Source organism: Rhinolophus hipposideros, assembly GCF_964194185.1.
Source record: "Rhinolophus hipposideros genome assembly, chromosome: 14".
Classification (NCBI taxonomy): domain Eukaryota; kingdom Metazoa; phylum Chordata; class Mammalia; order Chiroptera; family Rhinolophidae; genus Rhinolophus; species Rhinolophus hipposideros.
This window is the reverse complement of record NC_138060.1, coordinates 24,490,774-24,516,918: the sequence shown is the minus strand read 5'-3', so window position 1 is coordinate 24,516,918 and position 26,145 is coordinate 24,490,774. Positions and strand designations below refer to the sequence as shown.

Below are 26,145 nucleotides of genomic sequence, written 5' to 3'. Positions count from 1 at the left end.
AAAGGCCAACCTTTCTGAAACTTTTCCCGACACCCTTTTCTATACATATGTGCCCTGTGGGACCCCAGACGTCCATACGTGAGTATGAAACACTTCACTGCACCTTTTTACACACCTGGCTTTAATTAGTCCAAGTCTCTCCACGACAGGGATAATGCCGTCCCGTGTTTAGCATGATGGAAGTTATCAAACAGCTTGAATACTGGGCTGGTGGAAAGACCAGCTATTGTTTAATATCTGGATGGCAAGTACTGTGTCAGATTGTTTCCATTCACATCTCAACTTGATAAAGAAATGGAGGCACAGGAAAAAAGAACTTGGTCCAATTCAGCAGCAAGAGTCAGGACTCAAACACAAGTGTTTGTTTCCTTCCAGGTGTCACCAAGAAGCCTGGCCCTGTCCAACAGCACTTCCTGCACCGGCGGAGACACTCCGTGTATGTCCTATCCAACACAGTAGGCACCAGTCACCTGCAGCTATTGAACGCCTGAAATGTCACTGGTGGGAATGAGGAATTGAATTTTAAACCTTATTTGATTTGAATAACTTAAATGTCAATAGCTACACACAGCTACTGATTACCATCTTAGCAGAGGCAGATGTCTTGAAGTCCACCCTCTTATTTACTGGCTAGATTTGGGGCAAGCTGCTACAACTCATGGAACTTCAGTGTCCTTAGCCAAATGGGATCATTATTTCTGAGGTTACCTTTTAGCCCAAATGAGCTCATTAGGTGAAAAGAACCAAAGCTCTTAGGCAGACAGAGCAGTTGCAGAAATCAGTGGTGCCTAGATTGCCCTGGAGCTCTCTGGACTGGGACCCTTGGCAGGGATGTCACCGCCAGGCCAAGTACCAGCCACACAGTCTTAGGTTAGAAAAAGCCCCACCCTCCCTCCTCTCACATATGCACAAAGAACACAGACCTCATGCAGCCCCAAAGGGGCAAGAGACTTTAATTAGGGTTGAGAGAATCCACCAGAATAAGAAAAGTTACAGCAAGCGTGGGAGCAGAGAAGCCAGAGCGGGTGGGAGGGCTCGGCCGGGAATCTCACAGGACTCACCTCTCCACCTCTAGCACAGGCACTGCACTGACAGACAAGGCGTTACCAGTGGCCCCTCGTGGCAGGGAGGGCACGAAGCAGCCCTGCAGCCAGAGGCCGCCTGGCTTTCTGGCCCTAGCTCCTAGGCGTGTCTGGTGGCCACCGGTTCAGTCCCCGTCCCCAACCAGGGCTGAGTGGCCATCTCCAGGGAGAGCTTCAGGCATCGCTTCTACTGGGCCCACGGAGGCTCAAGAATACGAGGATGAGGGAGAGGACGGGGATCTGAGCTCTCCCTCCCTCCCCACATGGGCTGACTTGGGGGAGGTACAGTAGTCGCCTTCTGGCTCCAGGCCCGCCCAGACCCACAGCGACTAGTAAAGTACAATCACTGGGACCAGTCACAGACACTGGAGGTGGAGGTTGTTTAAAAAAAAAAAAAAAAAAAAAAAAAAGACAAAAAGGTTACAGTCTCCTACAAGCACAGAGTTTAAATTTCAAGACGTTAAAAAAAATGTGTCCCGGCCCAGGGGACTGAACATCAGAAGCCAGCCTGACCAGGCACATGTGGCCTTTGGGGCAGGTCCACTGCTGCTTTGTTGCCAGCTAGCAAGCGCACCACCCACCTCCCTCGTCTAATGCCCACCCCAACCCAGCTCCACTCCGCTGCTTCCGCTGCTGTTGCTCTGAGAAGTAACTCCAGGACGCCTTCGCAGAGACACCGGGGAGCCTGAGGGGGAAGGCCTCGAGATCCAGCCAGATGGTTTAGAACTGTCAAGAGAACCAAGAGGCAGTGAATAATGGTTATTGCTGTATCCCGGAAGGCTGTGTGGGGGAGGTGGGCTGCTCGGAGAGCTGCTAATGTGCCGAGATCTCTGAGGGGCAGGCTTGGGTCCCAGGATACCCCTGTGGGCACACTCTGTCCTTCACAGATTCAGCAGTGACCTTTGGGGCACTGGCCCAAAACCTAGCACTAGACAAGGCAGAGCAAGTAAGGGTGGTACAGGCGTTGCCACAGCTCCCTTTGGCTGTGTCATGGAGGCGGCTAGAAAGCCCTGTCACAGTACCTTACTTACTGAGCAGACTGCCTTCGTTAGAGATGCAAGGGCTTGGGGACTCCAGAGGGCTGAGTACTTTGTGTCAAGCTCTGTGGATCCTCCTTGAAATGTTTTCTGCCATCAAGGATCGCCATGGACATCTTACAGACCAGAGGTGGGACGGCTGGCCCACAGGCTGAACCCAGCCCAAAGGCGAGCACTGTTTGGCCCACAGTGTTTAATATGAATTAGTTGCCAACCTTGAAAATATGAGACTCCATGTACAAATCCAGACGTGGGGATTCTTTGGAAAAACTGGAAGATGAAGCTTGTGGTGGGTGACCCTCTCTGGGTGAGGCAGGTGCTGCTCACAAGGTCCCCCCACATATCGCACTTCACTCACGGACATAACCTGCCCAAACCCTGCATGCACGTGAGCATGTGACCACTGCCAGATGCCAGTGCTATCCTAGATCTCATTGTGAAACCTAGCCATGTCCTGCTTGTCCCACTTACTGGTTGAGGGACCACCAGCAGGTGATTTAATTTCCAGAGCCCCCAGTATAATCATCTGTAAAATGGGGGTGGCTTTAGATATTGAGAAATGTGAATGTGCTTTTTTAAAGCTGTAGAACTACAGAAATGTAATTATAATAAAAACGAAATGATTGTTGAATGAATGACCTAAGTATTAAATTGGGACAAGAACTGTTTTTCTTCACAGTTGAATCCAAAGGCCTCCTAGTGCCCTGGCCAGAAAACTCTGGTCCTACAATACATAGGACACTTACTATGTGCTTTATGTACATTTCCTCATTAATATCCAACTACACTGAAGGTTCATATCACTTACTCAGTCTCCTCGTTTCACTGCTCAGGAAACGGAGGCTTAGTGACGCCGGGTCACACCCAGGTCGCCTGACCCCACAGCCTGTGTGATCTGAACAAGCACGTTACTTACCCTTTGCACACACTACAGCTACTTTGCACGCTGGCTGCCCTCAGTATAATGAAAGCCCAGGGGAAGCGGGTGTACTTTCTATTTTTAGGAATCTGAGCTCCTTCTGGGTTGGGTCTGTATGCACTGGGAGGAATAAACACTAACCCTACCATCTAGGGTACCAACTCTGAGTGGAACATGTCAACAAACCAAAGATTGTTTGGAAGAAGAAAAAGACCATGAAGGAGGCACGTCCTGAATATCTAAACAAGAACAACTGTGTCATCAGTGCATCAATGTTTATAATTCCTCCTCTTCAGAGGAATGCAGTCCTTTCCATTAGGGAGGCACAGACGACTGAAGAGGGATTGGGACTTAAGCCAGGAAAGTGATGGAAAACAGGCTGAAGAAATCATGACGTTAAGCCTGAGAAACAGACGCTGAAGGAAAATATTTAAGTCTGTTTGAGAAGTGGAATTACACTGTGACTAACTGTCCTATAATCCTCAAAAATTCGCATATGTATTTAATTGGCCTCACTAGGGGTTTGAACTAGATATAGGGAAGGACTCTCTACGCTTTGAGATGTAGAAATGAGCTTCTAAGTCCTCATGAGAGGTGAAGAGAGGCGTCCCCCAGACACCCAGATACGAAAAATGCTCTGTCGCTCTCAAAGACACACCTGCCACCCACCAGAGGTCCTAGAGGCATCAGGAAATTTTCCACACCATTGGCACCCTTCCTGCCAGATGCTAAGTTCTCAACACAGCCCACGACTCCTCCTACTTCTGGGAGGAGCTCGGAAGAGCCCTCCTTACATTCTTGAGGAACTCCTCAGCCACGATGCGGGCGCGGGCGTTGACCGACAGCTTCATCTCACTGATCTCCTTGTCGATCTCCTCCATGAAGTGGATCACAAAGTCCACCAACTTGTGTTTGTACATCTGCTCTGTGTGGAAGTTGGTGATCAGAAAACTGATGTCATAACCCTGGGGAAGGAAGAAACAGGAGAAAATTAGCGTCCGGGGCACTTAGCTGGCCACGTCCCCTGCGTTCCCTCAGCCACATGCTTCCAGCTGGCTGTGATCGTCTCTCAAGCGACAGTTTTCAGTCAACAGCCCACCTGCTCTGGTGGGGTATCTGTGTTAGATCCAAGGGATTGGACCCAATTGAGAATTCTGTATCAGATGTCTCAGGAAGACTATCTGTGGCACAAATAGTTGCTTTCAGAAAGAGTCAAGGGAGAATGAAGGGACCTGAAATCTCATTATAGAAGAATCTAATCAAATAGGAAACACTTAGTCTGGAGAGAAGAGATGCTGTGGGAGAGGGATGGGATGGAGTCTTTAACTACCAGATGGGCTGCATGTGGAAGAACATTTCTTTTTTTTTATTCTGGGTGGCCCCAGAGATTAGATCTAGGACAAGGAGAAAGCTTTTCGCTCAGGATGAGGGAGCTTATCCAGCATGTCTAATGCATCTGACGATGGTGTGTGCTGCTCAGTCACTGAGGACATTTTAGTTAATCTGGCAGGGAGCCTGGGAGAGGACTCAAATACAAAGTCAGACAACAACTGCCCCAACGTCAGTTATAGCCTTTGGAGACTAGGAACCAGCTAGTGGCAAAGCTTAGAAAGGAGTTCTGATTCATTGTGTCCTCTCTGCTGCTAGACTGTATCTCTGGGAAGATGTGCGATGTGTCTCTTCTTTTGTGCCTTTTCCATGGTTGAGACAGACCCAACTTCTCCGAAACGGAACCCTCTTACTCCCACTCTAGCTGAGATAAAGGCCAACTCTCAACTCAAGGAGTGGGTGGTGCCCTACAGCTGGAGAAGCAGCCACCCTGGCCAGTGACAGAGTACTCAGCGTTAGAATCCTGGGTATTACAAACCCGTGGATCACACAGTCTCACCTCCACCGGTTTCCTTCGAAGGATAAAGAAGTTCTCTGCTCGCATCATCATGAAGCGCATGAACTTGTGGCATAAAATCTTCTCAATCTCATCAGCCTGGTGAGAGCAGAGGAGAAACGCTGTTTCCCTGAAGCCAACACCTAGGCCAACAGAAACCCGCCTGCTCTTCTGACCCCATTTCCCCCAGGCTCAATGGAGGCAGTGCGTTTGGTACTGGGAGCAACTACTGCGTCAACTTTGAATCACGGGGCATCTGGTTGCCAACTGAAAGGAAGGTCTACAACATCATAGCCTCTCCAACTGGACAGGGCATTACCATGATCTCATCTTTGTCCATTTCAGGGAGCTAACCTGGTGAACCTGAGTCTTCTATCCACTCCTTCCAGAGTCCACACCTATATTCAAAGTTGTCTTTCCCTTTCTCATTTCACTTGTGGTGCATTTTCCAGTTTGTGATCTACCCCACCAGGGGTATCAGAAATAACCTTAGGTCACCTCCACTTTAGTAACACTGAACATCAAAGAATCCCCTCAGTTTCTCCCTGAACTCTCAGTATTTCTGTAAGAAGAATGTTGCTGCTAGGCACTGGTATGCCCTCAACAACCCAACAAGGGAATCTCTTCTAACAGAGTTAAAAGGGTAGAGCTTTCTGTAGGCAACAGTATCTAGTCTGAACTTAGTAACACTGTTTTGTTTTCATTATGTTTATGTTTATTTTTTAGACTCCCTCTATTTGGCGAGTGATACTGTGTTCCCACTAATGACATATTCTTTTTCAAACTAATTTAAGAAGAAAAGTCAGTTTAAAGAAACCCATTCAGTAAATAACTGTCCAGGTGGTACGTAAATATGGCCAACATTGTGGAGATGGTGGGAATGTGAGCTGCCTGAGGCAACATAAGACATTGTACCTTGTTTTTTACCCTAAATTTCACTTTCAGAGTTTATGGCTATCAAATTGGTACCGGTACTATTTATTTTTATGAACTGGATTCTTCCTCATTACTCAGGAATGGTTCCATGCCCTGACACCACACTGGCCCGTGGCCTGAGCTGCTACATTCAGAACAAGGCCTACAGGACAGAATGGCTCACTCTTTATTCTACTGACTGGCTGAGTTTGGCAAATCATTTCCCTGGGTACATTTAAGGAAATAGAGGGTTTCCTTGCACCCTAGTCTCTCGGATGGCGGATCCCCGGCCTCCTAGGGAGGCAGGGGCTCCATGGTGAGCTCACCTGTTTCACAGCAATGCTGACCCGTACAGAGTTGATGGAGCCCTCAATCAGAACTTTTTCCTTCTCATTCCTGCTGATGGTCACAGGCTGTAACAGGAGCTCTTTGCTACTCCTGAAAAAACAATGTCAGAAAGGCCTCTGTACTATAGAGCAACAGAATGCTTAGGGACACCCCACAGCAGGTCCTGGAGCCACTGAGACCAGAGTCCAAGAAATAGGAGACTCACAAGCAGGGGTACTCCAAGATGGGGGCCAGTGAGCGGGTTCTCCAATGGAAAGAGCACAGGCTCTGGAATCAGGATGAAAGGTTTTGAAATCCAGCCTCCTCTGTTACTTTCCTTGGGCAAGTTACCCTCTTGGAATCTCAAGTCTCTCATCTGTAAAATGACTGATCCCTATTTCACTGGTGAGGACTGAGAGAGATCAAAAAGGGTCAAGTGTCCAACAGCGTGCCTGGCACATGGTAGGAGCTTTACAAATGGCAGCTCATATTTTAATAACTATAGGCAGATCCACATACCATTTAGGGAACAAAAAGAGGGACTACCTTAGAAATAAGGACAAGCTAAAATCAAGCACAGTCAATCCAGAATGACTCACTTATTCAGCATTAAGACCTCTCTTAGCTCAGTTCCTATTCTGATGTCTCTACTTCCCTAGATCTATATAATGATAATTCACTGTGGTGGTGGTGTCTGTGAATTGTTGTCATTTTAAAATGCCTAGTGGAGATCATATATGTAAAGTGGCCTAACATGGCACATGCCTAACATCTCGTGCATTTTTAAAAATTCAAATCGTATCAACATAGTGTGGTAACACCACATCTCAGTTATAGACGTATGTCCCAGATTAAACTTTAAATGGAAAAAAAGAATCATCTGTTTATAAAACATGAACTAGATGAGAGACTATAACCCAAAATGCAGAATATCTGGAGTAGGAGATGAGAGAATACAGTTTGAGGGTGAGGAAGGGGGGAGAAAAAATCCTTGATCTTTAAGAAAAGGATGGAGATGGCATCTAACTAAATCCTCTCTTTAAACCTCCAGTGAGTTCAATGCCACAGGAAATACTTCATGAACAGCCCTACTCTGAAAAGTCATACCTTGTGTCAAGCAATCTTGGCTCCAGAGTAATTCTCCCCTGGGTTTTGTCCTGCCGACCTACTGACCCTATTTTCTGAACTCCAAATTGGGAACCATTGTTCATCTGGCAGCAAGACAAAGTATGTGAGCTGTGGTTGTCCTTCCAGGATGGAAGATCATGGCTCCTTCTCAACAACAGCCACCTCTGGGGCTGTACCAATCACCCCTACCCTGAACTTTTCCTTCCCTACCTGACTTCCACCTCCGGCTTGTTGTGTCGTTCCACGACCTGGGAGGAGAAATTCTCCAGGCAGAGGGCAGCCTGCAGTGTGGCCCGCACGGCACTCAGGTAGGGACGGAGAGTGGCAGTCTGTAGGAAAAACCCCAAAGGAGGATCAGAATCTGTCTCACCAAACCCACTGGTCCCCTGCTCCAGCTACGCAGGAGCCAGGCAGTACTGAGGGTGCTGGATTCTCAGACACCGAATAACAGACTAGGCCTTCAAGGTGCCTTCCAGTCTAAGTCTGGAGCAGTGGTTCTCAACAGGGGACCATTCTGCCTGCCAGGGGACATTTGGCAATGTTAAAACATTTTTCACTGACATGACTTGAGATGGGGGTGCTACTGGCATTGAGTAGAAAGAGGCTGGGCAAACTGCTAAACCTTCTACAATGCACAACAAAGAATTATTCAGCCCCAAAGAGTGCCGAGGTTGAGAAACTCCGGTCCAGAGGCATACAGGTAAATGAATGACTGTCCTCAATCTGTCCTTTGAGCCAACAAATGGATAAATCTACTATGTGCCAGGCACTGAGCTAGGGGCTAGGAATTCAAAGATGATTAAGACCGTCTCTACCCTTAAACTGCTCAATGCGGGGGGAGACTATGATACAAAGGATCACTGAATTAGATTTACAAGTTATATTTGCAGAAGCAATTGGCTTTGATTTGAAGATGGAAATACGATTAGGAGTACTTTAGAATGAGAAAAAAAGAGTAAGGGCATTCCCATTAGAAGGATCAGCTGCTAGCTACTCCAACTCATCTTCTTTTCCTTATATTCGCCAAGTTCTTTGTCACCTCAGAGGTTTACACATGCTGAACTATCTATCTGCATGCTTTTCTACCCTCTCTTTGCCTAACTCATCCTTCAGATCTTGGTTTATTCAGGGAAGGCCTCTTCCTTCCTCAGAGAAGCCTTTCTTGACTTCCCCTTAGTAGCAGTTGTTATAATTTACAATGATACATCCTTCAAACATCTTCAGTAAAGCGATTTCTCTTTCACTAGACTGCAAGACTCACGGTCAATAGACCGCGTCTATTTTATTCAAATCTACACATCCTGCTCCTAGCTCTGTTAGTACCTATCGTCTATAGTGTCGTTCATTTTCTGTAGAATAAATGAATGAATGAAAGCTGTAACTTAAGCAAGGTTAGCATGAACACAAAAGGGCATTAAGAGTTCCAGAAGTAGGAATGAGTACAATGTTGCTGTAGGAAACGTATTTTAGATTGAGTAGAGGCGGCTGCAGTGGCAGTCTGGAGATTCATGGGGAATCTCAAATGCCAAGCTACTGAGTTTAGCTTTTCTTTTAAGGTGGTAAAGAACTGCTGGGGCTTTCTGAGCGGAAGTTATAGGACCACAGCTGCATGGTGGCTCTGTGGAGAATGGATTGGAGAGGGAAGACATAAGGCAGAGAGTTACTCAAGGAGTGCTGATGAGAGCCTAGCCTGGGGCCGTAGAGCGGAAAAGCACGGCGGTTGGACCATAACATAAGTGACTGTAACGTAAGTATCACAGCAACTCGACTATAACATAAGTATCACAGCGATTAGACTATAACATAAGTATCACAGCAGTTAGCCGATAACATAAGTGACTGTAACATAAGTATCACAGCGTCACAGCGGTTAGACTATAACATAAGATGCAGATAATCATGGGATAAAAACACCTCCCAACAAACTACGGCCCATGGATACAATTAAATACTACTCAGAAATCAAAAGGAATAACTACTGATACAACATGGATGAATCTCAAATGCATTACGGTAAGAAGCCACATGAAAAAGCCTACATACTGACAATTCCATTTATATTACAATACGGAAAAGGCAAAATTATGGGGCGGAGGGGGAAATCAGTGGTTGCCTGGGGTGGGGGAAAGAGGAGGACCGATGACAAAAGGATTTGCGGGAACATTCTGAGGCGGTGGGAATGTTCTGTGCCTGGCCTGTACTGGTTACACACTTGTGTTTTGTCAAAATTCACAGATGAGAAACCTGATACGGGTGCATTTTAGGTGGCTAGCCCCATGACACCTGCCCTTTCACAAATAAAACAGTCTCATGCAATACCTCGATAAACCTGATTTTTTAAAAAAGCAAGAGGTCTGGCCAATTTAAGAAACAAAGACGGAAGAGCAAGTTTAGGAGAAAAGAGGAGTTTTGATCTGGAGGTTTAACGTCAAGGTATCTTCGAGCTATGCAGGCAAACCTTGGGAGACACCAGAATACACAGGGTCACCCAAGCCAGGGGACCCGAGAGGTACCACTCTACTCCCAGGAACGCGCACGTCTATCAAACAGGAGGATTTCCAGGGAGGGAGATCAGCAGCCTCAGACCTCACAGTAAGGCTACAACGCTTGTGTCTGACCAGGAAGGCGCTTGGGTGGAGGCAGCATGAGAAATCCTTCAGGACGGTACAACCAAGGTAGGGGGCAAGGAGAAGAGTGGGATGTGGACGTGTGGACGCTTCCCGTGGGCAACTGCCGAGGCCGGCGGGCAGGAGGACAGAGCAGTGCATTTAGTGAAGTCCTATTCCGGGTGGGGAGCGAGCGCTACTACAAGCCTCGGAGGTCCCACTTCCGGCTGCCTCCACGCCTCAGGTATTCCCTACCTGTCTCGACGACAGACCGTGAAGTCACCAGGCCTCCCGCTTACGAGGGCGTTCCCCGCTCGCCCCTTCCTCACTGCGACCCCCACCCCGCCCTCGTTCCCCGAGCCTCATCGTGCCCCCAACTCCCCAGCATCCCTCGGCCCCAGGCCTCTCCGCTGCAAAGCCGCATCTCCCCCAGACCCACAACTCTGAGACAGGATGGGGGGGCCCCTGGCCCGGGGCCCGGCTCTCTCACCATCGCGGGCGCTGGCTGGGCCGGAAAGCGGAAGTACGGAAGTGGCCGGGCGCGCGACGCCTGCCCTTTCGCGAGAAGCGCAGCCGCGGTCTCCGCCCGGACTTCCGGACAGTACCATCTGTGCTCCGAGCAGGGTAAGGAGAGCCTCGCCACACTTGGTCCCTTGGAGGTTTTCCCGCTAGGACTGTCGTGGTATCTTTAGACTCCTGCAACTTCAGATCGGTACTCAAGCTTCTCCCGTTATCCATGCAGCTCCCGCTTGTGACTTTGGCTTTCTTGTCCCATGTACCGCTTTCTTTCCCCACAGTCATGCAATGGTGCAGCCCGGCCGAAGGTTGGGCACCATATTTGGACAAGGCGAGGCGGAGGAGCCCTTCGTTCCTTCCGGTGCTGCGCCCCCATCCTTCCCCCGAGCCCCTCCTACCGGCTGCCTCTGGGGCTCGGCGGGACTAAATGCCTGACCGAAACCCGGCTGCCGAGCCCCGCCTCCAGCCCTGGGCTGTTCCCTCGGGGACCCCCGCGGCATAACCCCCAATTGCAGTGGTCTAGCTCACGGCCCGCAAACCCGCCCCCGCCGGGCACAGTGAGCTCTCCCTCGCGTTTCTCCGCCCCCGCGTCAACTGCAGGGGCCCCGCCCACAGCCGGTTGCGAGCGGTGGATCCCACCAACCGGAACTCCCCACCCCCTCTCGCGGCCCGGGGGCCGTAGGAGGCCAGAGTGTGGAGGTGGAGGGGCAGGAGCCGCGTTAGGGGTCTCGAGTGGACGGGGACCCTGAAGGCGGGGCATTGGGGCGACCCACGGGTGGAGCCAGCCGTTAAGCAGTCCCACTTCTTCTGTGCCAGGCACTGAACTGGGCTCTTGACGAGCATCATCTTTTAATCCTCAGAACATCCGGGGGAGGTAGGTACCATTATTATCCCCATGTTACAGATTCAGACTTCTTATGGGGAAACAGACCCACACTGCTTTGTCCCCATTTTGCAGTTGGAAAAACCGAGACTCAGGAAAGTTAAATGGCATATTCAGGGCCACATACATAGAGAACGGCCAAGCTTGGGCTTGGACCCAGGTATGTCTGGCTTACCATACCACATTCTTAACCACTGTCGGGCAAAAATAACCGGCAAAGGTGGGACGGAGGGAGACAAGGTGAAGCAGGGAGGCACAATGAACGTGAACATGGTGAGAATGGGATGCTTGGAGCTCAGAGGCTGAGCAGAACTCGGGAGGAGAAGAACAAAAGGAAAGAGCATCAGGAAGACGTGGCATAGTATATCATGGTAGTGAGGGGCTCAGACTCAGAACTGCCTGGATTCAGAGTCTTGGTAAGCTTGGGCAGGTACCCACCCTTACAAAGTCTCAGTTTCCTTTTCTGTAAAATGGAGAGCACCATGGTCCCTGCTCAGAGGGTGAGGAATTCAGTGAAAAGCTGGTAAGATGTCTGCACCTTGCTTGGTGCACAGTGGGTGCTCTCTGAGTAGAAGCAGTGCCATCAGCCTTATCAATAGGGTACTGAAGTCGGGCTTTCTCCTTGAGGCTGTTCCTGGATGGAGGGAACCCTTGGGCTTTCCTTGTGCCACTTTATCTCCCATCAATGTCCCTCTCCTTTTCAGCACCACAGGGTATCCTGGGCCATGAGTGAGCTGAAGGACTGCCCCTTGCAGTTCCACGACTTCAAGTCTGTGGACCACCTGAAAGTCTGTCCACGCTACACAGCAGTGCTGGCCCGCTCTGAGGATGATGGCATCGGCATTGAGGAGCTGGACACTCTGCAGTTAGAGCTTGAAACCCTGCTTTCCTCTGCCAGCCGGCGCCTGCGGGTGCTGGAGGCCGAAACCCAGGTGATACGCTACAGAGGAGACGTCACCAGGGGTAGACTGTGATAAGTTATGGGATGGCTCATTGAGTTTGTCCCATCTGCTAAGGCCTGGGGTACAGGAGGTTGCAGGGGGGTGGGAGGAAGAGATCCAAATTGGGTTCTAGGGACACAAAATAAGCAAGAACATGTATGATCCCCATAAACTGCAAGATTTCTAAGCATTTATTGACAACACAGCCCTCCCGCCCCCGATCCACCCATTATGTTCTGGGTCCTGTGCAAGTCATTAGAGAAAGATAATTAGGACAATTCTGGCCTTCAGGGAGTTTGCTAACTAAAAGTGGTGGGGGGCTGGTTAGACAAGTACCAGGTGATGTGTTATGGTTAGGGGGAATAGGGGAACTGGAATGAGGAGAGGATTTGAATCCTGGACTAAGCACTTGTTAGTGTTGCTGTTTCCTAGCTCTGTGACTTTGGGAAAATTACTTCCTATTTCTGAGCATCAGTTCCCTGTCTGCAAACTGGGCTGAATAATAGGACGTACCAAAGAGGTTTTGTGAGGATTAAGAGAGGTTTTCTGTTTTGTGTTTGTTTTTTTTGCGAAGTCTGAGCCCAGTTCCTGACACTAAGTCAGCATTTTAAATGTTAGTCATTGGCACTACTCTGACTATTTCTCTTCACTGCATAAACATCCTTGCGGCCTGTGTGCCAGGTGCTATGCCAGATCTTGGGGGACAACTGGTTAAGATGAGCTTCCTGGTCTCCAGCAGCTTATAATCTAGTCAAAAAGATAAAGTATGCTGTGCATTTTAGTATGCCCAAACAAGATGTTTGGGCCTGCAGTGAAGGTGTAAAGTGCCAGAGACTCATTGAGGAAGGAGGTGCCATTTCAACTGGACTTTGAAGTATGAATAGCATTAACTTGTGGTCCCTGAGAATCCACTGAAGCTTTTTGAACAGGGTTGTGGCACAACCCATTGTATTTTAGTGTCTAAGAATCGGGTAACTAATGCAAAGAAGGCTTCCCAGTTGTGACATTCAAAATGAAGGTTTGCTGGGAGACTTGCTTGCCTTCACCAAAAAGTTCCCACCAGCATATTTTCTCAGAGCTAGCATGCACTGGGGTGTGATCACTTGTTTGGCCTTGCTACTAAACACTACCGAGGTGAATTAGAATACAGACAAATGAATGGAATGATGAGAAGTTTGAGTAAAATCCTGTGAGATGGACACAGAAAAGGAGCTGGGTTTTAAAGGATGAGTAGGAGTCTGCTAAATAAAAAGGGGATGGGGAAAGACTTTAGCACCGCCTCAAGTTCTAGATCCTGATTCTTCACTGGGGGAAACAGTTGTCCTCTGTCTTCCCTCCCTCATTAACAGTCTCTCTGAATTTCAGATCCTCACTGACTGGCAGGATAAGAAAGGTGACCGTCGATTCCTGAAGCTGGGTCGAGACCATGAGCTTGGGGCTCCCCCCAAACATGGGAAGCCCAAGAAGCAGAAACTGGAAGGGAAGGCAGGGCATGGGCCAGGCCCTGGCCCCGGGCGACCCAAATCCAAAAACCTTCAGCCCAAGATCCAGGAATATGAATTCACTGATGACCCCATTGATGTGCCTCGGATCCCCAAGAATGATGCCCCCAACAGGTTCTGGGCCATAAAACGTAGAAGGGCCTTGGGATCCGGGCCATGGAGACTGTGGAGGGGCCCAGGGCTGAGGCTGGTGGGGCACGGAGTGCCCACTTAGGATCTGCTTCTCCCTGCAGGTTCTGGGCTTCGGTGGAGCCTTACTGCGCTGACATCACCAGCGAGGAGGTCCGCACACTAGAAGAGCTACTGAAACCCCCAGAAGATGAGGCTGAACATTATAAGGTAGAAACCCTGAGCCTTGATAGACATGACGGAGAACAAGAGGTGCCTCAGAATCAAAGATCCCAAAGCCACGTATCATCTTACTTTCCCTACCCTGTCCAGACTCCTCTCTGCCCCATCAAGCCACCCAGACATCCAGTCTTTCTCCTTGCATTGTCTCCCTTCTGCCCCATCCAAACGGTCACCACATCCATCCTAAGGCTTCAACTTCAGTGAGGTCCCCCCTTGACCTCACATCTCCTCCCCTCTACTTTGGTTTAAGACTTCATCAGCTTTCACCCAAACAGCGTCTTAATGCTTTTCTGCCTCCAGAGGGGCCTTTCTTTGTCTTTCTTTAATATGTATAAGTTTATTTTCTTAGGATGAAAATGAAACAGGTTCTAGTAAAGAAAATGTGGAAAATACAGAAGAGTGTTGGGGAGAACTCTCCCATAGGTCCGCTGTCAGGCTCGGATGTGACACAGCCGTCCCTGCTCCCAGGCCTCTCTGGGCTCCCATTACGCACAGGATCGAGTCCAGGCCTCTCAGTTCTTGGTGGCACAGCCCCAGCACCCTCTCCAGTTTCCCTGGCCACACCCCCTCTTAAGACACTGCTGCCTTCACCAGCCTCCACCAAGCACCGTGCCCTCACTCCAGGGCCACACAGGGTCCTTGCTGGTCTCTGGGCCTCTGCACTGCTCTTCTCCCCTTGGCAAACTGAGCCACCCTTCAGGGCTCTCATCTCATGTTACCTCCACCAAAACGCCTTTGCAGATTCCCTAGCAGAAAGTCAGTCTCTCTTTTGTGCTGCCAGAAGACTTTGGTCTACCTCTATCACTTCACTGAATTTTTTAAAAATTTATTTTAAAAAGGAATCCATACAGGCAGTAATAAATTCAAGCAATACAAAAGAGAATCTCCTCTCCCAACCCTAAAGGCTGTAGAGACGAGAGCTGTGACCCAAGATGGTCCACGTACACAAAATATTCTGTACCTTGTACCTTGGAAATTGCTCCATATTGTCTTCTGTGTGTGTTTTAGTTTGCTTACTGGACTGTGAATGTAGAGATTTTATCTCCTTTGTCTCTTCTCACTTATACCAGGTACAATCCTCGGCCCTGGGCTAGGTACTTGGGAGGCAAAGAAGTGAATGAAAGAAGGAAGGAAGGAATGAAAAACGTGCTTGCCCCTTTGCACTGATGGGATCTCTCCTACAGATCCCGCCCCTGGGGAAGCACTACTCCCAGCGCTGGGCACAAGAGGACCTGCTGGAGGAGCAGAAGGATGGCGCCCGGGCAGCGGCTGTAGCTGACAAGAAGAAAGGCCTCATCGGGCCACTGACTGAACTGGACACTAAAGGTTAGGCCCCTCACCTCCCTGCCTACCCCAGGCTGGGACTGGGGCTCCCAGCACTGCAGCCCAGCTTCCCACCACTTCTCTGTGTGCTTCAGATGTGGATGCCCTGCTGAAGAAGTCTGAGGCCCAGCACGAGCAGCCGGAGGATGGGTGCCCCTTCGGTGCCCTGACGCAGCGCCTCCTGCAGGCCTTGGTGGAGGTGAGCACGCCAACCCAAAAGGGCAACAGCATGTACTTTGTTTTAATGTTTCGTTTTCATACATTTAGAAGGGTACACGGATCATAAATGTAGAGCCTGATCACTTTTCACAAATGAGCACACTGTAATAATAATGTAGGATAATAATAACGTATAATAAAACATTACCAGTATCCTAGAAATCCCTCTCATGCCCCTCCCAGTCTCTAACTTCCTCCAAAGATAGCCCCTACTTCACAGTTGTTTCTGCTGGGTGTTGGCTAAGTGCTGAGCCCTGTGCAAGGGGCTTTCCACACATCCTCTAGTTGGAGGCAGGACAGTGGTTAGCTCCATGTTACATACAAGAAGATGGAAGCTTCAAAAAAGGGAACTGTTTGCTTCAGAGGTCACACAGCTAATACATAGACGCAGGACTCAAATCCCAGGTTCAGGGGCCCTTTTCTCTATGCTGCATAGCTGATTTTAGGCAAATCCCTCATCTCACTAAGCCTCAGTTTCCTCTCTGGCCCAAGCACAATAGTGTATTACTCCTGTAACAGTCAGGGGCACATGTTCCAGGTTGGCTGGACTGAGGGTGGGGCCTCTGTTCCACACCGTCAGGTAGGGATTCCCACTGTGGTGGCTTTGCCATCTTAAACATATGCTCTACACAATATCACTCTGGGTGTGATTGCCGCTCAAAGCCCACAGGAAAAGAGCAAGGAGGAGTGTGTGAAGGAATGTTAATGGGCCATGACTGGCTGTGGCTCTTCTGTCACTTTCCACTGGAGAGAATTTGTCACCTGACCACACCTGAGCACAAGGGAGGCTGGGAAGTGTAGTGTATATGGGCAGCCATAAGCCCAGCTACTATGGGAGAAAGGCGAGAATGGCATTTGGACAGCTAGCACCCTCTGCCACAATGTGCTTAGCACAGTGCCTGGTGCATTGCACATACTTGACAAACCTTAGCTATTCTTATTACTGTCACTGAATGTTATCTTCGCTCTTCTGTGCTCCCTTCTTTTGGCATCAGTATAAAAAAGGGGGATTTCTAAAATGATCAAAGCTTTTTGGAGGGTAGAAAACCTTCCCAGACAGGGTGGGATGGGAAAAAGGACAGTTCTGGTCTGGGAAGACTATCCACATAGGTCAGAGAGAAGCAGGAAAATGGAAATACTATAGCTCTTTCTCCCTCATCCCATTTTTGTGGTCTTCTAGGAAAATATTATTTCCCCCATGGAGGACTCTCCTATTCCTGACATGTCTGGGAAAGAATCAGGAGCTGATGGGGCAAGCACCTCACCCCGAAATCAGAACAAGCCCTTCAGGTGAGTGGCATCCTATCCATACCCCACAGTGTAGCCCCTGCTTCTGGTGACTTCTGTCCCTCCTGACATGGGGAGGCCTTCTTTAATAGAGAGGCCTAGGACACTTTGAGAAAGCCCCATAAAAGTCTCAAATGTGTATTTCCAGCCCAGCATTTCTGCACGCGCAGGCTTAGCACAGGGTTGTTCATCCCAGCACTGTTTATACTGTAAACAACCTAAACTGAAAGAGAGTAGTTGGCTAAATTGCCGTAACTAACCTTCTATTAATCACATTAGACTATTAATCACATTAGAGAAATATAGTTAATTGACATGAAAAGATGTAAACAGTAGAGTGTTAAGTGGGGGAAATGTCAGTTTATCACAATACAGACAGTATGATCCTTTTTTTAAGATAAATGTGTGCGTGTAGGGAAAAAAACAAATACATAATGAAAGATTATAAATAATATATAACAAAATTTGGACTATGTATAGCACAATAGTCCCCTCTTCTCTGCAGTTTCGCTTTCGACAGTTTCAGTTATCTGTGATCAACTGCGGTCCAAAAATACTAAACGGGAAATGTCAGAAATAAACAATTTATAAGTTTAAAAATTGTGTGTTGTTCTGAGTAGCACAATGAAGTGTCAGCGCCACCCGCTCCGTCCCACCCGGGGTGTGAATCATCCCTTTGACCCACACAGCCACACTATGTCCTCGACCCATGAGTCACTTAGTAGTCGCCTCAGTTATCAGATTGGTTGTCAGAGAGAGAGAGAGAGACCACAGTCACATAACTTTTATTACAGTATATTGTTATGATTGTTCTATTTTATGACGGTTAATCTCTTATTGTGCCTAATTTATAAATGAAACTTATCATATGTTTGTATGTGTAGGAAGAAAGCAGTATGTATAGTGTTTGGTACTATCCATGGTCTCAGGCAGTCACTGGGGGTCTTAGCATGTATCCCTTGCTGATAAGGAGGGACTACTATATATATATGATAACATAAAATATATGTATATTAGATATAACATACGTATCAGTAACCTATAGCAAAATGATAGTGGTTCTCTTTGGGTTGTTGGCATTATAGGTTTTTCCGTATTTTTTTTGGTTCGTTTTTGGTAATGGGCATATGTTACTTGTGTTTGAAACAACACCAGATTTGTCTGTCTCTCTATATTTCTATATCTAAGTAGACAGAGGGGGCGCCCAAAGAGAAAGGAAGTTTTTCCTAACCTCGGGAACCTCTGCGGGATCCCCTTGATTTGAGGGCTGCCTTCCTCTGCAGTGTGCCACACACCAAGTCCCTGGAGAGCCGAATCAAGGAGGAGCTGATCGCACAGGGCCTGCTGGAGTCAGAGGACCGTCCCGCCGAGGACTCCGAGGACGAGGTCCTCGCGGAGCTGCGTAAACGGCAGGCGGAGCTGAAGGCCCTCAGTGCCCATAACCGCACCAAGAAGCACGACTTGCTAAGGTGAGTGACGGGACATATGGGCCGCGGAGTGGCCAACGAGGCCATGGCCACTGCCTTTCCCCTTCTGGAGGCTTTACCACAGGCCACCCAAACCTGCCAGGGCCTCTGACTCATCTGCAGAGCTTTGAAGAAATGATCAGTGCCAGGCACCGCCCCACAGATGATGTCTCAAATACATTGTAATCCCGCAGACTAGGGCTCAGGCATCTGTGATTGATTTACTTATAATTGTGGTAAAAAACACGTCATATAAAATTGACCCTCTAAACCATTTTTAAATGTACAGTTCAGTGGTGGTAACTATATTCACGTTGTTGTGTGATTTGTTATTTTTAATGTTTTCATGCTTATTTTCTTTGTCCCCCAAAGTATTTTTATGAAAAATTTCATACACACAGAAGATCTGAAGGAGTAGCGTAATGCCCTCCACCTAGATTTATCAACTGGTAACATTTTGTTCGACATTTGTGATTTCTATTGGCCCTTCACTGAAATTGCCCAGTGTTTTAGGACCAGTTTTTTAAGGAATTGGTTGCAATGTCATTTATTTTATATTGACTTCCATCCTTTGCCCTGCATTGGTCACAACATGGGTATAGGTGACATCTGGAGGGAGATCATGGTAAGGGTGCCCTCTTACTGGGGACAACCAATCTGATAACTTCTCACAGCAGGTGCTGTCTCTTTGCCTCACAGCACAGGGCACACTCGTTCATTTGTCCACCTCTGCCTGTCTCTTACACGTTGTGCTGGGGCTAGCAAGAGAGGCCGAGCAAAGGGCTCACAATGTCCAAGTGGGTGGTTGATAAAGATGCACACCATTGAAAGGAGAGGTAGGGCGGCCGGTTAGCTCAGCTGGTTAGAGCGTGGTGCTGAGAACACCGAGGTAGCCGGTTCCATCCCCACGGGCCACTGGGAGCTGCGCCTGACAAACTGCTAGGGTGCTTAAGGACAAGGGTGTCCTGAGTGCTATGTCCCAGGGACTTCCTGTACACCCTCCTGTTGAATCTTGACGACAGCCCAGGGGTAGGTGTTTACCCAATGATGAAATAAAGGCCCAGGGAAGTGAGTGCTGTGCTGAAGGTCACATAGCCAGCAAACAGCCAAGCTGTGACTTGAGCCCAAGGCTAACTCCAAAGCCTCTTTCTGGTTCCTCTCTAGGGCAGGAAGAGGCAAATAGAGATGAAAGCGGTACTGAGGGAGGGAGGGGGAGGGGAGAGAAGCAGCGATGTACAGATGCAGAAGTAATGGGCAGTGAAGGGAGTGGCTTGGGCCTGTGAGGAGGCCAGTGTGCAGCCCTCAGCCCTGCCCTGATTCAGACCTGCTTGCTAGTTGTGGGGCCTTGGGGCGTTTCTGATCCTCCTTGAGCCTCATCTTCATCACTAGTAACAGAAGAATAATATGTCTACCTCACAGGGCTGTTCTGAGAAATAAACTCAGCTAATATTTTTGTAGAGCCTAACATAGTACCTAGCACCTAGCACCATGTTCCGTACCAAAGTTCAGTAACTTTGCTTTTTTGGTGTGAAATGACCCACAGGAGTGCCAGCCTTGGGTGGTGGGTGGGCTCAGTCTGGAAGAGGGCCCCACTCTGGAGGTGGGATTCCCATGGCACCTGGCCCACTGATTCCCACAGGCTGGCAAAGGAGGAGGTGAGTCGGCAGGAGCTGAGACAGCGGGTCCGCATGGCAGACAACGAGGTCATGGACGCCTTCCGCAAGATCATGGCTGCCCGGCAAAAGAAGCGGACCCCCACCAAGAAGGAGAAGGACCAGGCCTGGAAGACTCTGAAGGAACGCGAGAGTATCCTAAAGCTGCTGGACGGGTAGCCCTCGCCCCTGCCTCAGGCTGCCTCCCCCTGGTCTAGGGGAGACAAGGGAGGGAGCCCCAGTTCCTCCTCTGGGCTGCTGGAAGCCTCGTCCTGTGGCTGCCTGTCAGATGTCGTGTGGCCACAGTCTCTAGAGGACTGGGGCGTTTCCCTGAAGTCTTTCGGCCTAGCTCTGTATAGCCAGGACCCAGGAGGCCCTGCTGGGCTGGCCTGGTGTCTCTGTTTCGTCCCCAAGATGAGGGAGACTTCATTTCTGGGCCTTCCTTCCCACTCTCTGCCACCCCCCACCCCACCCCACCCCTCTCTCCCTCAAGGACTTCTCCTTTGTGGTTTTGTAAAGTGCAAACTTAAGAGTAAAGTGACTGCTGTGGTTTTTTAAAAAGCATCCAGAATCTTTGAGTATCTGTTATTGTGGAGTAGAAAGCAACTGGGGTGGGTCACAATGATTCAGGAGGGCAGGGCATGCTTGGTGGCTCTCAGCCTGTTGCCACTAGCCTTTGCCATTCATTCAGGAAGGACGTTCTGAGCTGCAGGTAAGAGCATACCTGCCCCGCTCCCCATTCACAGTGGATTAACAACAAGGCAGTGTGTTGGCTGGGGGGCTTGATCCTGGAGCAGGGCGGCCTCCGAGGTCGGCCAGTTCAGCAATTCCAGGATCCAGGTGTCTTCACACTGCCCTCCACGGTGTCAGCTTTCATCTAAGTGGGTTTCCCTGTGGCTGTGTGGTGGCAGCCAGTAGCAGTCAGTGAAGGCCAAATGCTTCCTCATTTACAGCCAGCACCAGAGAGGGCAGGAAGGAGCAGGTAGCTTCTATGGTCCACCCAAAAGAGCAAGAAGCCTTTCCCAGACATCCGTATATGTCACCCAAACTAGGTATCACATAGCCATTCCGGAACCAATCACTGTGGCAAGGGATGTCTAATGGGTTTAAACTAATGAAAGTGTCTGCTTTCCCACTAAGTGCAAGGCAACGGGGAGAGAGGGTGGAACCCAACAAAGATCCGAGTAGGAAGGGGAAATGGATGCTGGATGGGCAGGAAGCTATACCTGGGAAATAACAGATGAATAAATATGCTCTTGTCCCTGCCTCAAATTGAGAATAATTTGCAATTCACTGTGAGAAGGTTAAGGTCCACACAGAAGGGAAGGGAAGGTTCCCTGAGGTACTCAGCCATGGAGAAGGATGGCGAGGACAGCCAACATTCTTGTATACCTGTTGGAGAACTGCCCTTTCCTCATTTCATGTGACTCTTGTGGGACTGTCAAACTAGAGTGGACACGTGTTCCCAGCTTGGCCAGTCATAATACCCCATCACTTTAGCCATGATGATTGGTCCAAAGAATGGGCATGTGAACCAAGCTGGGCCAATCAGAGGTCTTCCATAAGATGGTTGTATGGATGCTGAGAAAAGAGGGTTTCTCTTGGATCAAAAGCCATAGAATGTGGGGCAGCCGGATGGCTCAATTGGTTAGAGCGCGAGCTCTGAACAACAGGGTTGCCGGTTCGATTCCCACATGGGCCAGTGATCTGCGCCCTCCACAACGAGATTGAAGGCAACAAGCTGCCGCTGAGCTGCCGAAGGGGTGGCTGGATGGCTCAGCTGGTTAGAGTGCGAGCTCTGAACAAGGTTGCCAGTTCAATTCCCGCATGGGGAGGGTGGACTGCGCCTCCTGCAACTAAAGATTGAAAACGACTACTGGACTTGGAGCTGAGCTGCGCCCTCCACAACTAGATTGAAGGACAACGACTTGATGGGCCCTGGAGAAACACACTGTTCCCCAATATTCCCCAATAAAAAAGTAATTCTTAAAAAAAAGCCATAGAATGTAAGGTTGGACCATCTGGTGACTCACTTTCCTGCCAGGTGGAAGAACCTGCCCGAGAATAAAGCCAACTCGGAGAGGAGGGCGAGGAGATAAAGACAGAATCTTCATGATGTAGCTGGAGCCCTGGGTCCTCCAAAGACATCAGCCCACAGATGCTTCTTTTGGCTTAAGCTAGTTTGCTTTGGAGTTTTGTCGTTTGTCAAGTAAAGAAGACCTGACCAATACGTGGATTTTTAGCAAAAAGAAGGATGGAGTGGGGTCCCGAGAGAGGATGACATGAGGCCCTGCCTCCCACATGGTGTGGGGCCTAGCTGCTGCAGTTGTTCAGTCACTCATTTTCCCCAAGTTGCTTCTAGTCTTCTCTTAAGACACCCACATTAATTCCATTAATTAATGTAATTAAATGCTCAGTAAATGTTAGCTCTGTACCAGGCACTATTCTAAATTCATTAAACTACTGAATCTTCTCATCTACCTCATATGGTAGGTACTAACAACATCCATTCACAGATGTCGAAATTGTGTCGTAATGAGGTTACATACCTTCGTCAAACAGTTGATAAGTGGTGGAGCCAAGATTCGAACTCAGTCCATCCGACATGCAGCCAGAACCTCTTCATTACACAACTCTTTGGGGCTCCACTCCCCTCCAGCCTATGTAAATGGTACTTTTAGGCTTGGGCAGTGCACAACCTGTGCAGCCATACGTGGTTGCCCGCTTGCAGACCCCCTGTTTTTAATTAACCACTCACTTCTCTGATCATTATGCCTGATCAGAAGTATGGTAGGCATCATTAGTAGAGAGTTCCAGGAACAGAGACAGCTTTGTGGAGGAAGTAGGATGGAAGCTGAGGTCTCAAAATTTGGTAGAACTGTGAGAAGGGAGAGGTAGATATTATAAAAACAGTCATGCACTGCATAACAAACTTTTGGCCCACGACATACTGCATACACAATGATAATCTCATAAGAAGAAAACCCAAGAAAATTCATAGTGAAGGGTTTAGCAGAAGATTTTGCAGACCTCAACAAGCTCATGAAAAAGTTTGAAGACATGGGCCCCAACACCAAAAGGTTTTCATTAATAGAGAGGGATGTTCATGGTACATTATCTGCTTAAGCAAGTGTCATGCAGAGTGGCATGCAGGGTTTCTGGTCCCACTCCCCACATAAGACCCAAGACATGGTGAGGCCAAAAAGGAACACCCACGGAGCCATAGATGTGGGAGTCATACCACTATAGTCTCGCTGGCGGCTGGGTTGGAGACCCAGGAAGCAGGAGCCACACTATCTGCAATTTGCTGTCCACTTCTCTCTGCCAACCAACCTCACTTGCTAGCTGCAATCCACCATCCTAACTGCAATTCCCGCTTGCTAGCTCAGCCACCATCTTCTTGCCAGCCCCCATTTTTTGCTAGCGTAGCCACGGCAGTTATATTAGTGGCCAATGGCTCACTGGTTACAGCTGACGGCCATCCAATCACAGCTGATGGCCACTTACTGCCTGAGCCAGCACCTTTCCACGTGAGGGCAAGAGCCTGGAAACTGCTCTCCTGGCTCTGTCCAAACAGCAAGCCTATGATAAACAAAGCAAACAAGGAAACCACCATGGACATATTGCCGAAAGGAGTGATAAGAACCTCGGGCAGGTCCTTCCGGAGGTCTTCCAGAAGAAGGCGTTGTGATCATAGGAGGTGACAGCTCCACGTGTGTTGTGGCCCCTGAAGACCTGCCAGTGGGACAAGAGGTGGAGGCGGAGACAGAGATATTGACGAGCCCAACCCTCAGGACTGGGCTGAGTGGTGTGTGTGCCTCTTAGTTTTTAATGAAAATGTTTACAAGTTAAATAGTTTTTAACTAGAAAAAAGCTTATAGAATAAGGATATAAAGAAAAAATAGTTTTGTACCGCTGGACAATGTGTTTGTGGTTTAAGCTAAGTGTTATTACAAGAGTCGAAAAGTTAAAAAAAATTTAAAGTTTATAAAATAAAGTAAAAAAGTTACAATAAGCCAAGGTTTATTTATTGAAGAAAGAAAAGTATTTTTTCATAGGCTGAATGTAGCCTACGTGGACAATGTTGGTCAAGTCTACAGTGCTGTCCAGTATGTCCCAGGCGTCACATTCACTCACCACTCACTCACTGACTCGCTCAGAGCAACTGCCACTCCTGCACACTCCATTCATCAGTGCTCTATACAGACGTACCATTTTAAAAATCTTTCATACCATATTTTACTGTCCCTTTTCTATGTTTCGATACACAAATGCTGTTGTGTTATAATTGCCTGCAGTATTCAGTACAGTGACACGCTGTGCAGGTTTGTAGCCTAGGAGCAATGGGCTCTCCCATCTAGCCGATGCGTGCGGGAGGCCATCCCATCCAGGTTCGTGTGAGTGCACCCTATAATGTTCCCACAACGAGGAAGTTGCCTAATGACGCATTTCTCAGAACGTATGCCTATCGTTAAGCAACACATGACTGTAGAAGGAAGAACCCTAGAGGATTGATTGGGCCTGGTTCAGTAGGGAAAAGACAGCTTTCAAGGATCAGTGAGAACTGTACTTATCTAAGTTGCACACCTACTATCTGGCCCGTCCTGTGCTGGCTTCTTTACTCCCACGCCTTATTTGATGCTCACCACACACCTACAAGGTGAGTAGTAGTATTCCCACCCTACAGAGGACACCAATGCTCAAAGAGGGGCAGTGCCTCCTGAGGCGACACAGCATTGGTGCAGGAACAGTTACCAGCTCCAGATTGCACCATCCCCTACAGAGCTGACAACCACAGTGGAATAGGGAGTCCCTTCTTATGGCCATATCCATGTCTGCTGGAGCCAGAGGAGGCCTCCTTTATGGGGTTTGGAGGAAACCGGTTCCCCACGAGGAAGGGGAAATTGGTTCCAGCACCGCAAGACTGATTTTAATTTGAAACAATCCTGACACTTTATCGCTAGTCTGGTGAAAAAACCTTTTGTACCTTGGCCCTGAAAGCCATCCTCCATCATTGTTTTTCCAGAGCCCCAAATGTCTTACAATTGACTTTCAGAAACACCAGGATGAGTGGGAACAAAGATTAGGTGGAGGTTAAGCCCTGAGTTGAGAATGTGACCCAGCATGGGTCCCCAGCCTCTGCCAGCTCCTGAGTGGTCTGGAGGACTGAGTCAGTGGATTGGGGCTCCCGGTGACTCCTGCTAAGAAGAAAACAATGGCTAGAACTTGGACTTGTGTAGAAACCTGGTGAGAAAATAAATTCCTTTCCTCATCTAGGGCTCAGGCTGCAGTGGGGAGGATCAAGCACAAATGGGCCATGACTCACTACTTCACATATTAACTCATCATTTCATCTCTTCCCTCACCCCGTTCATTTATTCACCCCATCTACTCACCTCCATTTCCTCCTTTATGCTTTTGTTCCCTCACTCGGTGACCCTGTTGCCCTGGCTGTGAACTATGTAGGTGACTGAGGCTCCAGATATGCTGGGCGGACGAAGCACAAGGCAATTAGTGCAATAACAGAAGAATGTGCAAAGTCTGCAGGGACCTGAGGCGGAGAGTGACTTACCAACAGCTTAGAGGGTCAGGAAAGGTGTCAGGGAGGATGGGGAAAGGAAGGTGCTGGGGCAGAAGACATTCCAGACAGAAGAAACAGCAAGGCAGGGGCGTGAACAGCTGGCCTGCTTAGAGAAAGGTGAAAACGTCGGTGTGACGAGCCCTGGGTGGAGGGGAAAGGGAAGGAAAAGAGATTAAACTGAAAAGTAGGTTGAGATCAGGCTGGGACAGGCTGTGAATGGCAGGTTAAGGAGCATGGTCTTTGGTTTTAATTGGGGACTATTGGGGAACAGCGCGTTTCTCCAGGGTCCATCAGCTCCAAGTCATTGTCCTTCAATCTAGTCCAGTGGCCATTTTCCATCTTAGTTGCAGGGGACGCAGCCCATCGTCCCATGAGGGAATTGGACCAGCAACCTTGTTGCTGAGAGCCCGCGCTCCAACCCCCCCCCCTGGGCTTTATCCTTGAGGGCAGTGGCTCTCGGAACAGGAAACTCTGTGGGTGGGGTCCAGCCATGTCTGTTTTAACATGCCCTCCAGGTGATCCCTA

The 26,145-nt window shown here is 48.9% G+C and overlaps 2 protein-coding genes across 2 annotated transcripts; one reads left to right on the top strand and one right to left on the bottom strand.

Moving 5' to 3' along the window:
- Positions 1-924: 924 nt before the first annotated feature.
- On the bottom strand, positions 925-10,522 carry ARPC4 (actin related protein 2/3 complex subunit 4). The gene is given in 7 exon segments (XM_081072714.1): positions 925-1,808; positions 3,833-4,003; positions 4,927-5,022; positions 6,165-6,276; positions 7,504-7,622; positions 10,390-10,461; positions 10,463-10,522. Coding segments are annotated over 7 exon segments (621 nt in total). The 5' UTR covers positions 10,508-10,522; the 3' UTR covers positions 925-1,802.
- A 231-nt stretch (positions 10,523-10,753) lies between these two features.
- Positions 10,754-20,608, top strand: TADA3 (transcriptional adaptor 3). The gene is made up of 9 exons (XM_081072712.1): positions 10,754-11,289; positions 12,003-12,230; positions 13,605-13,855; positions 13,975-14,080; positions 15,277-15,418; positions 15,511-15,614; positions 16,815-16,924; positions 18,205-18,390; positions 20,027-20,608. The coding sequence occupies exons 2-9, from the start codon at positions 12,024-12,026 to the stop codon at positions 20,217-20,219; spliced, it is 1,299 nt and encodes a 432-aa protein (XP_080928838.1). The 5' UTR covers positions 10,754-11,289; positions 12,003-12,023; the 3' UTR covers positions 20,220-20,608.
- The last annotated feature ends 5,537 nt before the right edge of the window (positions 20,609-26,145 follow it).

Bases quoted from the DNA above. Each gene is read 5' to 3' on its own strand.
- TADA3 (XM_081072712.1), top strand. From the start codon at position 12,024: ATGAGTGAGCTGAAGGACTGCCCCTTGCAGTTCCACGACTTCAAGTCT. The intron at 12,231-13,604 runs GTGATACGCTAC...TCTGAATTTCAG, and splicing joins TGCTGGAGGCCGAAACCCAG to ATCCTCACTGACTGGCAGGA. The intron at 13,856-13,974 runs GTTCTGGGCCAT...TTCTCCCTGCAG, and splicing joins AAGAATGATGCCCCCAACAG to GTTCTGGGCTTCGGTGGAGC.